We start from the raw sequence: 15,764 nt of genomic DNA on the forward strand, positions 1-15,764 counted from the left end.
GGGGCTGCCTGGGTCGGAGTAAAAAAACCAAATGACAGGAGCACGTGACCACATGTGAGATCATATGAGAACGTGGAAGAATCAAGTTATTCTGGACTCGCTGGTAACTCAGGTTATGCCGCCGAGAGCTTTCATGTGTGTTGTGTACTTGCCAGGAAAGGACGGTGAGTGGTAGGGGACGGGGAAATTCATTCATCAAACTCTAATTGTGTCCGTACTGAGTGATTACTCCGAGCCAACTTGCATACGTTTATCCGCTCACCTCGTCACCTCTATCCGTTTTCTATCCTCGAAAACATCCTTCAGAACACGGCCACCTTCCTCCTTGCACTGCAAAATGCTCTCAAAGAAAAGGCTCGTATTGCAATCAAATTTTTTTGCAACTTGCAAAGAATAGTGAGGAACAGACCATCTCAGTGTCGGTGACGAGAAGAAGAAGAAGAAAATAATAACCGAAACAGGGAACAGTTGGGCGAGGGGCGAAGAGGGACGGAGGGTGGGGGCGATTAGAAGGCAGTGGTGCTTTTCCGGTTTGTTGACTCTTTTCTTCTTATCACCTTAGCTGAAATGGTCCATTGAAAATACTTGCAGATCATTTTTTCCCCCTGTTAGCTTGGCACCACTTTAGAAGGCAGGTTCCCCCAGGGGCAGGGGAGGCATCTGCTGTCGTCGTTAGAAAAAAAAAACAAAAACAAAAACAGAAACAAAAAGAACTATCAACAAACTCTTTATTTCAGCGCGGCATAGTGTGACGCCGTCCGAGATATACCGTTTTGTTTGGCTTTATTGCCATTTCCACCGTCGCGGGGTCGATGGCATCACGCCTCGCAGGATCGCGGTCCGCCCCTCCGCTTGAGCGCACGAGCCCGCGCGCGCGCGCACACACACGCACGCACACACACGCACGCACACACACACACACACAACAGCGCGCGCGTTCTATTTCTAGCCGCGACAATTCAACTGATATGAGAAATTCGACGCTCACACACGGCTGCGCTCTGCTATTAGCCGCTGCGCCAAGCAACTAATAATTGCAACTAACTCGGTACTTTTTTTCCGCTCATTTTTTTTTCCATTTCTGTTCGCGGGAAACGTGAGAACAAACAGTGCGGCTGGACACATGACGCGCACCGTCTCGCGTCCGGCCTGACGTCGGAGCGACATATATGCATAATCGCTGGCAAAGTCTCTCCCTGTTCCAGCGTCCATCCGAGAGCCGAATTATCCAAAGGCGAACACACGCACACACACACTCACGAGCGTGCGCGGGACACACACACACAACAACCAACCACACTCACACACACACACACACATACACACACACACAAACGCGCGATATCAATGTTATTGACAGGACCGGTTGACGAGCGTATAAAGGATAGAGAAGCGGGAACACCCAGCGGCAAGAACAAAAGAGGACACAGATGAAGCGGGCGAAGATGGGCGGGTGTTCAACCAAAGCCAGATGCTCGAACCTGATTGTGCAGTAGGTTAGGACTTTCTGAATGTACACGAAAACGTTGCCTTTTTAGGTCAAAAATTGTCTCTTTACATTTAGAGTGTATTATGCTTCGAAATTCTTTGCAAGCTGCAAAGAAAATTGGATGCAGTACGAACCTTTTCTTTCTGTATTTTTTGCAAAGCATTTTGCAGCGTGATTTCCAGAGCTCTTTAGGGCGCCGTGCAGTTCGGTGCATCCTCCTGACGCACACGCAATTGGCCAGCTGGAGAGACGACACCGCGATGCCTTCCAAAATAAACAACAAACCGCTGCAGGTTTAATCTCGGCCCGATTTGAGGCACGTCCTTGACGTCATGCGAGAAATGACTCAGTCGCGGACGTCACCAAGCTGGTGGCGGGGCGGGGCATGGCGGGACGGGGCGGGGCGGGAAGGGGCACACAACACTGCCGTTGAACTTGTCGCGCCCCGCCTCCCCCTCCCCGGTCTGATCGTCATTCTAGGAGAAGTCCATCTCTCTCTCTGTTTATCACCGGATCAACCGATCTGAGCGCCGACAACCGACAAATAAAAGAGATCATTTCCGAGAAATAGGCTTGCACTGTACTAGTGGACACCACCTGTCTCTTTAGACACGCTCATCAAACTGATGCAAAAGATGACAGGGTCTCTCAGATAAACACATACACCACAGTGAAGTTTGAAGTGTGTGTAGACTGGGTATTACATCCAGTGGAAGGTGCAACCTTAGTCCTTTCCACCCTGATTTGTGAATCGTTTTGCCTTGCTGAAGGTAGTCCTTAACAGGACTCACAATCAAAATGTGCTTTGTCACACTTTTAGATAGAATGAATAATTATTGTCGTAACGATGCATAACAGAAGAAAATAAGCTTTATAGTTTAGTTTTGGTTGTTTGGGTACCTACTCAGTTTATATTTTTATTGGGATATATTACCACTTTATTTTAATAATAAATGCACATTTGCGCAAATTTTTAAACTTCTACAAAAGTGTCTTATCGAACAGTCATCGTTGTTCGCTTAGCAACCAACAACGAGAAAACCGTGAGAGGGGGCCTCAACTCCGGAAATTTGGTGTACAGCCACCATGGCAATCTTTCGATAATCTTGGCAATCTCTTGGCGATTGAATCGAAAAAAAATAAAAAAATAAATCGTTTTTGCCTACATTCAGGGTGAAAGTAGTGCCCTTTACCTATCAGCAAAATATTCATCTAGCATTCTGGCAATCTTAGCAATCTGGTGTACACTCTATAAGAGAGTCGAGGCCCCCTCAAAACCATGTATCTTATATTTCGCTGTACTAGAATTTTCAAGAATAGTCCGCTTGTTTTGAGAACAAGTGTAGCAATGCACGAGGACAGTGTTCTGAAAACAAGTTACTTTGTACACAAGACAATGTAGAATGTTCTAGAGGTTTCCACTACGGCCAAATATCGAGTACACGGTTTTCTAGGTGTAATAAAGATACGCTCTTGTGGCCCACACTTGACGGCATCGGCTCCCTCGTAACCACCCACAGAGGTCGAGGTGGGCCTAAAGGACTTTATCTTTCTCTACCATGTTCCACTGCCTTGTTTAATTGTGGGGCTTCCGCTGAAAATCCCCCAGACAAAACGACCCCACCAGACCTTAACTACAAGATGTTTACCACGTAGCGCCTGTGATCCCACACCAGGACGACCAGAACTCCCCCCGCCTCCCTCCCCGCCCTCTCTGGCTTCCTCTGTGATCCTCTGCCCGAGAGACGTGCGTCCGCACCACGCCTCACCCCGCCCCACCCCGCCCCGTCCTGGTCCTGACATATAAGCCCGTGGGTGCTCAGCTGTGGGCACAGTCCTGCTCTCGCTCCATCTCTCGCGCACCGCTCTCGACACCAGCCCCAGCCCCAACATGGCCAAGATCCTCCTCTGCCTCGGCGTCGTCGCCCTGGTCGCCCTGGCCGCCGCTGCCCCCAAGCCCGAGGAGAAGTTCACCACCAAGTACGACAACGTCAACATCGACGAGATCCTGGCCAACAAGCGTCTCCTCAACAACTACCTCAACTGCATCCTGGATAAGCCCAAGGCCCGCTGCACCAACGACGCTCTGGAGCTCAAGAGTGAGTACATCGCGGTAGTGACCAGCGCACTAGGGTCAAGGGAAATCCAAATATTATGGGGCGAAAAAAGGATCAGGACTGTCACTGGAGTCTAAGGAGACCCCATGGTATTTGCACCCCCGGATAAAAATACCATGGGGGGCTCAGTGGACTCTAAAGGCCGTCTTGATCCTTTTGGGACCCCTTAGTTTCTGGATCCCCCTTTCCCATTGTCCACGCGGTTTCTGAACGGCCCCCTAAGACCCGCCAGAGCCAGGACTGCACTGCAGGCCGCCTGGAGGGCGTAGGCAGTGCACGCCGACACCCGTGCATGCAGGAGTTGCCTACCTGGCATCCCGCAGGCGCCAACAGGCCGCTCGGGCGCACCATCGGGAGACTATCGACTTCTACCAACTTAAAAGGGTCGTTGCTTGTCGCTTTCGCGAGGCGGGGGATATTTTTCTGCTTTAAGCCGTGGCGAGACCACGGTGAGGTCATACCGTGCCCGACGCAATGATCTCCCCGCGGCAGCCCGACGCTGTAAACACTTAGCGCGCCCGCGTTGTGTGCGTAGCAAGCAGTACTGTACGGCGCGTGTGCGAGAGCAACAGAGAAGCATAAAAACAGATGGGGGGAGGGGGGGGGTAGACAGCGACGGCAGAGGGCAAGGCCAAGGACGCGGACGCGCTTTGCGTTCACAGGGGGGAGGGAGGGTTCAGCGAGACCCCCTCGGCAACGGACTCTGTCCGCGGGGAGTTGAACGCGGGAAGGGCACAAGGGCTCCCAGCTCCTAGCTCTCCGCTGGCGCCCCGCGGGCCGGCGGTGTCGTGTCGCCTCAATTATAGTTTGTTGTTTTAATTAGTCTCAAAACAAAAATAGTGTTCTGACGTCGCGCTCTCCGCGCACACGCGATGGGATGGGGCAGTGATTAAAAAAGGCATTCGGCGAGTGAGTGGTGTGTGTGTGTGTGTGTTGTCGTGCACGCGCCTCGTCTCGGCCTCTTTCGGCTGATGTGAGCGTGAGTAAGATCAGAAATTTAAATCAAGCCGTACAGTTTTTTTCGGGTTTTTTCATCCTCTTCGCTTTACGGCCTCCGTGCGCTCGGTGGTCGTATATATATGTATGTGTACACGTTCTCGGCTTTGCGGAAGCTGCCCGGCGCCGGGTGCCGTCCTCCACCTACCAGCTCCTCTGTCTCTCTCACATGAATAAGGAGATACGAGCCCCGGGACTTTTCCTCTCGCCGATCCGACCGGCACCCCTGAATGTGGCTCGTTTGCAGAGAGCTTTCAGGTGGTGTGATTCTGCCGGGAGGAGTGAGAGAGAAACGTATATCTCCTGGGGCAATTTTAACACGGCCGCACGAGAGCGTGTTCCCAAATGAAATGATGGTCGGGACGCGGCGCGATGACGCGCAGGCCGCGCATGGTAATGTAGGTGTCTCCCGCAGATAGGGCACTGCAAAAAGTAAACGACTGGTAACGAGTGGAAAAAATTTAGTAAAACCTGTCGGTACGAGTCGGATTACAACACGAAGCATACTTTGTGTGTGGAGACTTCTGTGATTTAGAGAGCGTGCGCGCGCGAGAGAGAGGCAGGGGAGATGGAGGGAGGAGGAGGGGGAGTGAATATACACTAGGTTGAGGGAAGGGGTACGAAGATGCAACTGTCCCATGGGAACAACTTCCGGCAATCTCGTGTGGGAAAAGACTCGGCCGGCTTGACACAGAACGCGCCGGGCAAATCTCGGGCCAATCATGGCTACACTTTGCTGCTCATCCTCCTGGATGAGAGCAGCCAATCGTGTCCCGACCGTGCGTGTCACACAAGAACAAGGCCGCAATCTCTCTCTCTCTCTCTCTCTCTCTCTCTCTCTCTCTCTAACCCCCCCTCTCTCTCTTCAGCATGGAACCTCCCTGGGTATTGCAAGGAGTTTCCTCAGTTATTTAAAAGTATTGACCGCGCTAAGTGTGAGCCGCGAGAACCGGCGCGGACCTTGCTCGATGGACCCAGCTCCGCTTATAATGCAATTCGTAACGCAGTAGTTCGTACAGCTCAAGACGCCGCATTCATAGCTATTGGCAGCAGCCCTCGTAGCACCAAACAATTTCTGCACGCTTTTAAAACGTTCTTTTAGTCCCCTGTTGGTTCGGGGTACCCAATGGGGTGTGCAACAAATTCGCGAACAAATCGATATTATTATTATTATTATTTCGACATTTTAGACAATTTAGTTCTTGATGTCGCTCAGCCCTAACACCCCACACGTTTCACTCTTACAATCTTTTCCCCTATTAAGTCGAGCAACTTTCACCCTTCACATAAAACAAGCAGGATGTGTATGGAGCTTATTGCTAATTTTCTGGTTCTATTCTCTGTCACACAGAATCCATCCCCGACGCCCTGACCAACGAGTGCATGAAGTGCTCCGAGAAGCAGAAGGAGCTGTCCGAGAAGGTGGTCCGCCACCTGGCCGAGAAGGAGAAGGAGTCCTGGGAGGAGGTCAAGGCCAAGTTCGACCCTACCGGCATCTACGAGAAGAGGTACGAGAAGATCGCCCAGGAGAAGGGAGTCGCTGTCTGAGCCGTCGCCCCAACGTCACCATCACCAAACACTCAACCCACCAAATGGTTGGCAATGACGTCCGTCAACCTCAATTCAAAACCAAAAAAATAAATATTCAATGTACATAAAGTTTTGTTTTTTGAATATTTTTGCTGTGAATCATCATGATAACGATAACAATAAAAAATCTGATCTTGTAAAACAATGAAACTTCTTAAATTGAACCCATTGCACAGTAACTCCGACAGTCGCTAATGAACCAGAAGCTCCGCCCCTTTGTGGAGCAGATCTGAAATTCGAGAGCGATTTTTGATATCACATTTTTTAAGTACCGAAATAGGGGATAAAGTACCCAATTTTTACCAAAATTTTAGGTACCCAAACTTTAAGAATTTTTTTCACACACTTAAAAATAAAAATTTCAAAATCGCTCTCGTCAAACGAAAGCTACATCTTTTAAGAGTAAAAGAGTATTTTTGTCGTTGCTGTAGGTCCATCCGTTGTCGCGCAATCCTGCACACGGTAAAGGCCCGTAACCCTCCACTTCGAGACAAAGAAGGGCATGTTCCCGGAGAAGCAAGCAGACGTTGTATAAATAAAAACGTAGCTTAATCCTTGCTCTTTCTAAATATCTTTCGTTGAAAGCGCTACTATTCTTCGTTTTCTTGTAGTTACTATTTTCCCAAACCCTTGCGTTTCACAGGTCTGCCCCCTTAAATCGACGTTGAAGAAATCCATTTTTCACTGGGAGAAATAAGGCCGCGATCGGCCTTGACAGCACCGCGTCAACGATCCTGTTTGAAGCTACACAGTTGTATATACCAGGTGGCTGATTCACGCCGCGCGCTTCTATAGTTATGCTGTACCGCATGCACGAGTGCGGGCGGGTTGCCTATTAGCTCGGCTCAAGGCGCCTTGGACAGAGGCGATAAGCAAGCCCGTCCGCACTCGTGCATGCGGTACAGCATAACTACAGAAGTGCGCGGCGTGAATCAGCCACCTGGTACAACCGACATGGCCACGGGCAGCTTCACTCGAACCGACTGTAGGCCAAAGACAAAGTGCACTCGGCGCCGTTTGTTCAAGGAAGGCCCTCTCCCCATCCCCCGACAAACCCCGGTCAAAAAAATAAATAATAAAAAATGGGGGAGAGCGCCTCTTACACCGCAGTCGTTGGTGACTTCTGTGATCGCGCGACCAGCCGCTTCCAACCACAGGGGGCAGAACATACTCCTGGAGGTACTGGCATGTTCGACGCGTACGTTGGTTAAACTGTTCTGTTCTGACCCACTAGGTCGTAAGTCTAATAAACGCACCCGCCACCACAGCAAGGTGCCAGGAAACTGGAGCCCCTTACACCCGCCTGGCTGGTGATTTTTCTAAAACCCATAAAAGTGCTTTCCGACCTAGCTTTTGTCCGACCTAGTTTTCACCGACCTCGTCAATCTGCTCAAATTTGGGAAAAATGTGCTTCAAAGAGGAACAGCGAGGGGGAAACGACTGTTAAACTTTGTGTCAGCCGGATTACGGATTACCCGGATTACCTCCGGTGTGTCCTCCGGATTACGTTGCTTTTTCTCTAGGATTGCCCCGGATTACCCTAAAATTTCCCCGGATTACCCCAAAATTTCCCCGGATTACCCTGGATTTTGTAGAATTTCCTCGGATTACCCCTGCCGGATTACCAAACGGCTGTCAGCCGGATTACCTTAGTCGTTTCCCCCTCGGGAACAGGCTTCAGAGGCCATGAAGGAGTACTTTAAGTGCAGTGAGGGAAAGACCGCGACTATGACGGAGTGCATCCCCACGTCACAGAACAGTCAAAAGTCCGCTCAGCTCCGTAAATGGGCAAGCCCAAAGGCCCGGTCAAAAAAAATTAAAAATGGGGGAGTACGCCCCTCATCCCGCAGTCGACGGCGACTTCTGTTCGTAAAGGGATCATCCGCTTCCAACCACAGCGCTAAAACATACTCCTGGGGTTGTTGGACTTACAGGTGTCGCAAGGTGAACAAGACTGAAACCCAGATTCCGAGGGCTTACCTCCTAGAGGACTGTTTTCTTTTTCCCCCGCACTTCAAAACGCACAAATTAGTATATGGTGTGCGAACAAAAAATTTCCTACACACTTGGCTATGGCTCTATGACTCTATGGCTCTATGGCTTAGTCGGTAGAGCGCCCGCCCAGGGCGTGAGAGGTCGACGGTTCGACTCCATAGGCTCGGCAAGATTTTTCGCTTTTCCATTTGGCGATGGTGTACGGCCTCAGGGGCGACCTATAGTTCAAGTAGAATCGGTACACGGCTCACCTCCGTTGGCTTGGTAGCTTTGGTGGCACCCGGACGTTTGGCGCCACCGCTGAACCGGGAGAGAGGTGAGCTGGACTACCTTGTCGCTAAAAGAGCGATACAGCGGCTAAGTCCCGGCCGACCCCTCACGTAAGGAACCCCAAAAAAGTAATTGCCATCTTTAGATATGTTGTTCCCAGCACTTCAAAACGCACAAATAGGTATATGTTGTGTGAACAAAAAAATATATTTCTTCACACTTACAATTTTTTTAGCAGTCAGCGACAGCGTAGAATCGATCGTTCCCTGGAGCGTCAGTCCGTATCTCGCCTCTACGGCTCAGTCGGTATCGCGCCCGCTCAGAGCGCGGGAGGTCGGCGGTTCGATTCTCCGACGATCTGAAATTTTTCTCAGGCCACCAAATTACGAATGGACCTCAAAACCGTCATTTCACCACGCCCCTCTCGTGGTGTTCCGATGGCGTAGTGGTTACCATTGTTGGTGGCACTGCGTCATAGGTGTCAATTAAGTGTCGGCTCTGGGCCGGGGTTCGCGCCCCGGTGCCTGGCACCTCGCTGTGGTAGCGGGGTGCATAATAAGACCTAGAAACTGGCTGAAAAGGACTCCATGACCTGTGGTGGGTCAGTACAGTTTAACCAACGTACGCCTCAACCGTCTCACAAACCCCGGGAGTATGTTCTGACCACTGCGGTTGGAAGCGGCTGTTCGGAACAGTGACCACAGTTCGCTAACTACTGCGGTGGGATGAGGAAAGTACTCCCCCATTTTTATTTTTTAGTTTTGAAGCCTGTTCCTCTTTGAAGCACATTCTACTCAAATTTCAGAATATCGACGAGGCCGGAGAAAATTAGGTCGGACAAAAGCTAGGTCGGACAGCACTTTTAGGGATTTTGGAAAAATTACCAGGTCGGAGAAAAGAAGGGCGGACAATGTAAATACACCCAAATCAAATCCCCAGCAAGAGTCCTCTCCGACCTAGGTTTTGTCCGACCTATTTTCCTCTCAAATAGGTCGGACAAAACCTAGGTCGGAGAGGACTCTTGCTGGGGATTTTGGAAAAATCGCCAGGTCGGAGAAAAATAGGTCGGACAACTTTGTTATTGATCAGACGTCCACTCGCGACAAAACACAGCATGGTCGCCGGCGTGACGCGCTTTGTTTGTTTAGGGACGACGCTACGCCACGCCTTCTCCTCAGAGATAACTTCTTCTTGTCCCTCGTATCGGGCATTACAATTACCAAATGCTCTGAAATTCTTTGCAAGCGGTACAGAAAATCCTTTGCTATGCGAACCTAATATTATTTGCAGTATGGATCATAAATGCCCGGTAGTAATTTTTTTTTAGTTTATGGCCCTCAACTTGCCCCCCCCCCCCCTGCGAGATAGGTCGGCAAGCGAGTGAATGGAATGACGTGACGTGCGCGCCAAGACCCCGTGCGCGTAGGCATCCCAACGAACTCCTACGAAGGTTGTGTAGTGGGCCGACTTGGCGTTAGAATCGAAAGGAAGAAGGACACTTAGGGGCCGTTCACAAATTACGTCACGCATCTGCCGGGGGGGAGGGGGTCTCTGCCCGCGTGACGGTCCTATGCTGAAAGCATTAGAAGGTTAGGTTAGCCGCGTGACGTGGGGGAGGGGGGGAGTCAAAACCACCTGAAATTTGCGTGACGTAATTTGTGAACGGCCCCGGTCGTCCACATATTACGTCACGCTATTTTTGGCAGTTTTTAACCCCCCCTCCCCCCACGTCACGCGGCTAACCTAACCTTCCAATGCTTTTGGTATAGGACCGTCACGCTAGCGTAGACCCCCCCTCCCCCCCAAACGCGTGACGTAATATGTGGACGACCCCTTACGGACAATAACATGTGCCCTGCCCGGGTATAGACACCTCTCCTCTCCTCTCAGAAAACGTTTCGTGATGCATTCTCTTGACAAAATGCGTTTGTGATGCACTCTCTCGCATGCACTCCCATCCGGTTTGCGATACTTGTAGAATCTATGCCGAGGGGGCAATAACTCCCTTGTGATGTGTACACATGATTCCCGGAGTTCTTGCCCCCTCGATCTATGCGATGGTGGATAACTGAGGTGCTTTTTGCGATTCCTATTTTATCGCATAGAGGAATGTGTGATTTACAGGAAGAATATAAAATCACCAGAGAGGTATCGCAATGACTTTCCATTACAATTTTCACTATATTTTTGCAATAATTTATCCATTTTATTTTTGTCGCAATTTAGTATGAAGCTGCCGTATTTTCAGGACTAGGACCGTTCAAAGGAAGAGTGCGTCTACTCCTGTAGCACGTGTCACTCTGACTTGTTTTTGTTGTTGTTTCTTTCAATCAACTTAGCAAAATTCTAAACGCCATCCTGCTCAACATGCTGAGAGCCACGCCGCACGGGGCACGGTGCACTCTGCAAAAGAGGCTCTGGAAAGTGTGTGAATGTCGCTCACTTGCAGGTGTGTGAATTTCCATTCACTAGAATCCATGGGCCTCATTGCGATCAATCTTAATTTGCAGAATCCAACCAGCACCGCGAATCTGGCAAGATTTCCAAAGCCACGAGCAGAGAGGCGGGCCCGTGTGTGCAGTACGCGTGTCACTTGTCACTGACTGTCGCCCGTTGCGCCGCGCGCACTCGGTGGCACGGCAACCTTCAGCCCCGCGAGACAGAGAGAGCCGTGAACCTGAGCGGGCAGGCCGAGGGGCAGGCAGTGCGCACCGTGCGCGGTCAGACTTCTGCCGGAAGGAAGCGGAGGAGGAAGGAAGGCAGGCTGGGAAATCAACCGGCTCGCCTCTCTATCGGAACGCGCACCCGATCGTCTGTCCCCCGTCGGCCCCTCGCCCGTCGTGCGTAGCATCGCGTCGCGTTGGCTCGGCTCGCCCCTCCTGCACAGTCCAGCTGGACGGCGCGGGTGCATCCTAGTGCACGCTCCCGCTTGAACCCCGTGGCGGTCAACCGGTGTACGGGTCATAGAGCCGTAGCAGCCAACGCGGAGCCAAAACAGTCGATCCTGCCCCCGCTTCGCTCCGTTCAACAGCTGTTACATTCAGTTGAATTTTAATTCCGTATGATAAAGTCGTTAGGAGGTCAAGTTCAGGGCGCCCAGAGCGCTATTTTGTCCGCTCCCACAGTTAAAAAAAAAAAGCTGCACCAAGTATCTCCGGGCGGGCCTCTGGCCTCACACAGCTGCCTGGCGGGCTGGCCTACCCAGCGCGTTGCAGGCGCTCGTCAATAGCGTCGCCTCGTGAAACGTTGCACCTCCCAAAGTCAAGGGGTAATTTTGAGTTCAGTTTTTCGAGCAGGGTCCTTCTGCCTAAGTTACTAACAACGGGTGGTTTTACGTGTGTGAACCACAAGCACATTTTGGCCCAAAATTAATTGTTTTCTTTAAGACGAGTTGTTGTAGGAAAACATTTTCATTCGAATGAAAGACAACAATATCATAGCGTGTGTCGAGAGTAAAATTGATCTTGGTTTAAAATTTGTTTGAAATTTACTTGGAACAGGAAAACACACATAACACACTGCCAACCAAGCTGCCCTCCCTACTACTAGTTACTAAACTAAAGGGAAACCCAACAGTTCTAAGTACTTACACACAAAAAAGTGAACTTTCAAGCAGACACACACTAGTGTGTTCTTACCAAAGTGCGTACATGGAACCGTGTACACTGGGAATCCAAGTGTACAAATGTCGCACACCTACAGGTGTTTGAAAACATGCACATGCTTGTCAGGTGAGCGACAAAATATTCACAGACACCTGCAGGTGTACAACATTTGTACACTTGGATTTCCAGAGTACTTGCCATAGTACACACGTATAAGTATGTTGAGTCTGTAGTGCAATTTACCGTATGTAATCATAACAATTTCGCCGCTCTGGAACTCCTCGCGCACTTCCCGGTCTCATCGCGTGTACTTTTCGATATATCGATCGATTGCTGTGCGCGCCGCACACTCCCGGCTTCCCTCTTCTCCTCGGGGCGGCACGACACGCACGGCTGCCATAACCGCCAACGCCGTCGTCGTCGTTCGTCGGGGTTCTCGTCAACACAAACACTTATTGTGTGAAATCCGCGCTGCGATACTCTTGAGGCGCCGGGCCAGATATTCCGCTCGCGCGGAGCGGGCGGCCAAACCGCAGCACGTCGGCTGCAAACGCGGCAATTTCCAGGAACATCGCGCAGTTGTCGCCCCCCCCCCCCTTCCTTCTTTTGGACCCATCCGCTGGTCGTCAAAGCGCTGGGTGCTACTTGGTGCGCTTGGCGGAAAGACCCCAGCGTTCATAAACCCCCGAACATGGGACGACCCCCCAACTCGTCATTGTATGAGCGTGACGGGGGAACATCACCCCTCCTACCGCGACGAGGTATTATACATTTTTGTGGGATTCTTTTTGCGTTGCTCCTTGTTTTGAGCCTGGGGCGGCGGGGCAGTGATGGCATAACAAATCTATCACATCTGTCAACGTCCATATCACAGTGGAAATTCCGTCCAGGTCCAGGGTTTTAAGCAGACGAGCGGAAGAAAAACGGGAACGTATTGTTTGTTTATTTGTCAATCTTCTTGAAAACGTGGACGTTGTTTTCATCGTGCGCAGCGGGGAAAGGGGGGGATGGAATATTATTTGTCAACTGGTCAACACAGAGTACAAAGTCGGCGCCATTTTAGGCAGGCGCGATGACTACATTTTTTGACTTGGGCCTCAGTTCGGGACGAGTGTCTGCCTGAGATTAACTCCAGTCCGGCGTGAGCCAGGCTCATTCCTCCTCGCCTAGCCGCGAACCTCAAATGCAGTAAAACTATGTAATGGGGCCTAGCCATCAGACAAGGTTAACCCAGTCCCCCCACCAAAGCCGCGTGCGCCGTTTACAAAAGAAAACATCCTGGGGCCGGAGGAATAAAGTAGACAACGCCATCACATCACTAGCCCCGTCGGTGGAATGATAATTTTGGGACGGACACACGCGTGTTTTGTTTTTGTGGCCCGCTGCCCAGGACGTTCCTCTCCGGCTTTGGGAAGCCCCTGGGAGCGCTCCGCGCCCGGCGTCCGGCAGGGGAAACCGCAAAGCGCTCAAAGCACAGGGTGGGCGGCGGGGCAGGAGCTCTCCCTCCCCTCACGAAGTAGCCGGGCACGAATAACTTTTTATTTTTGAAGTCATTGCCTTTACAGTGGCCTTTACGGAGGGATTTCGGCAACGCACAGGAAATCCAGGTGTGCGACAGAATTTCATCACACCTGCAAGAGAGCGACATTCGCACAGCTGGACTTCCAGTGCAGCCCTGCAATAGTGCGACTTTAGCCGGCCTTAATTTTCCCGGTGTAGGATCTCTCTGGCACGCGCCAGTTATTTAACGATATTCTAGGTTGTACTGTATCTGAAAAGGAGGGGATGACGGGGAGATTTTAAATGCCCCCTCCCCCCCCCCACCTCCTAGCAACTGTCTAACCAATAAACTGCCCGGCATGCAAATTATGCTGCAGTCTGCATAAATGTGGTGAAAGATTGCGCACAACCGAGTAGCACACGCGTGCACAACACAAATTCTGTAATTTTTCGCGAGCAGTATACATGTTTAACCCTTTCTGTGCCCTCTTCCCTTTTTCCCTCACAGGAAGCCCTCTCTAAATTTAGGAATTTTAAATTTTTGTCTGACGAAGAGGAAATATTTAGGGCAGACTTTACTCTAATCACTGCGTAGAGGCTTTGCTTGTCAAAATTTTGGCAGTCCATTAAAGACAGTCAAATTTTGGGGGGCATTTTAGCCTCTTTAGAATGTCATAATTTGGTCTCCTAATGCCAAATTTTACCAATTAAAACGGCATAGCCGCAAAAACTGGCAGTCTCTCGGAGAATGCAAAAATTTGGTAGTCAAAAAGGAATGGCAATGTTACCGGCCAACAGGAAGAGTTGCGTGTTAAACGGAAGTGTTTGTATTTTAATCTGCTAGTACAGCACCAATTTCAGATCGGTGCATACTACTCCGCGTTCACACTTATTTTTCCTGTTCTGTGTTTCTCGCTCGTAAAATGAGATGCAATTCAGAGCGGCTGGTGGACCAAAAGATGCGCCATACGGTATGGTAGGAATTCCCCCGCGCGCACGCAAGAGGAAAACGATTCTAATATGGCAACGGCTTACGTTCTCAGCGACGCCAATTTCACGACAGGAAAATTTTTAGTTGGAGGGCACACAACGCCACAACGACGACGGGCCATTTTCCTACTGCCCAAATACTGGGACCTAGCCCATTAAAATACACTTTTCGGGTAGTGCCATGATAGAAATAAATGTACCCGTGCTGAGTTGGAGTCAAAGTAGTAGTCAGTCTGCACTCTCATCCTGTTACTTATTTTTTTTTCACCCCCTGTCAGTATTCCTGCTGCGTAAAAACTTTTATAAACTACTGACAACTCTTTTCATGAGTACGAAATAGTTTAATTTTACGCTCTTGACACTTTTTTTTTGCTTTTATCGATGTGTTATACTTACAACGATATACAGAATAAGTAACACATTAGTCAGTAATACTGCCGCGTAAAAACCTTTATAAGCTACTAATAAATAAATCAGTACAGGTCTGAGAGTGTGGCGTCACGAGGACCCGGGCACCATACCCTCTGAGGATAGGCTGGGCTCACTATGCAATCAGCACAGTAGGAGGGCGTTTGCGGAAACATCTGTACATTCGGCGCGGCACAATGTAATGCACTCACGCCGTGAAGCATCTTCGTCAACACTGTCACTGCAAACACGTTAAAAAAAGTTGTGACAATACACACGCGTTCTTTCGTTCTCCTTGGTGTGCGGTATGGTAAAAAAAGGTCGGGTGCAGTGAGAAAAAAATCAAATCTGACTAATGAAAAACCGGATCTATGATTGGTACTAATATTTTAGTGAATTTTTTCCGAAGTTCCGTTTTCCGAAGCGATACTCGTGACGAACAACTCTTTGCGATGAAGAATTCATCAGTTCTTTTTGGCAGATTGTGAATTAAAAAAACCGAGCCGTTGACCATTTAGCAGTGCACCAACTTAACGGGCGTTTTAAAACTAGTTTCTATCGGAGAGAGTGCCCCATTCAAAAATTACCCTTTTGCAGAAAAGAAGATAAATAATCAATGAAATATCTTCTTGATCAGATATTTGCTCAGTCGTGACAAAACTTGAAGTAGGTTTAAACGTGAAGAATAAAACATTTTGCTCCGTGTTAATTGCAGCTTAACTGACTCTCCGCTTCACATCTCGCAGAAATAAATTGGGGGGAGGTTGGGCCGGCTGATAAGCGCGCCTGAGGCCAGGGCCGGAG

At 50.0% G+C, this 15,764-nt stretch overlaps 1 protein-coding gene and 1 long non-coding RNA gene across 2 annotated transcripts in view; both read left to right on the top strand.

Moving 5' to 3' along the window:
• LOC127749984 (uncharacterized) overlaps window positions 1–9,223 on the top strand; it is an 11,579-nt gene extending 2,356 nt beyond the window's left edge. The window contains exon 2 of the long non-coding RNA XR_008011465.1: window positions 8,936–9,223. This is a non-coding gene — a long non-coding RNA (uncharacterized LOC127749984). The remainder of the gene's footprint in view (window positions 1–8,935) is intronic.
• On the top strand, window positions 3,297–6,342 carry LOC113207285 (ejaculatory bulb-specific protein 3). Its single transcript, XM_026423783.2, has 2 exons — window positions 3,297–3,588; window positions 5,954–6,342. The coding sequence occupies exons 1-2, from the start codon at window positions 3,381–3,383 to the stop codon at window positions 6,148–6,150; spliced, it is 405 nt and encodes a 134-aa protein (XP_026279568.1). The 5' UTR covers window positions 3,297–3,380; the 3' UTR covers window positions 6,151–6,342.
• Window positions 9,224–15,764: the final 6,541 nt, after the last annotated feature.

Source organism: Frankliniella occidentalis, unplaced genomic scaffold (genome assembly GCF_000697945.3).
Source record: "Frankliniella occidentalis isolate FOCC.00 unplaced genomic scaffold, Focc_3.1 Scaffold115, whole genome shotgun sequence".
NCBI lineage: Eukaryota > Metazoa > Arthropoda > Insecta > Thysanoptera > Thripidae > Frankliniella > Frankliniella occidentalis.

Excerpts from the sequence above, each read along its gene's own strand:
- LOC113207285 (XM_026423783.2), top strand. The coding sequence starts at position 3,381 with ATGGCCAAGATCCTCCTCTGCCTCGGCGTCGTCGCCCTGGTCGCCCTG. Across the intron at positions 3,589-5,953 it reads CGACGCTCTGGAGCTCAAGA|AATCCATCCCCGACGCCCTG; the intron begins GTGAGTACATCG and ends TCTGTCACACAG.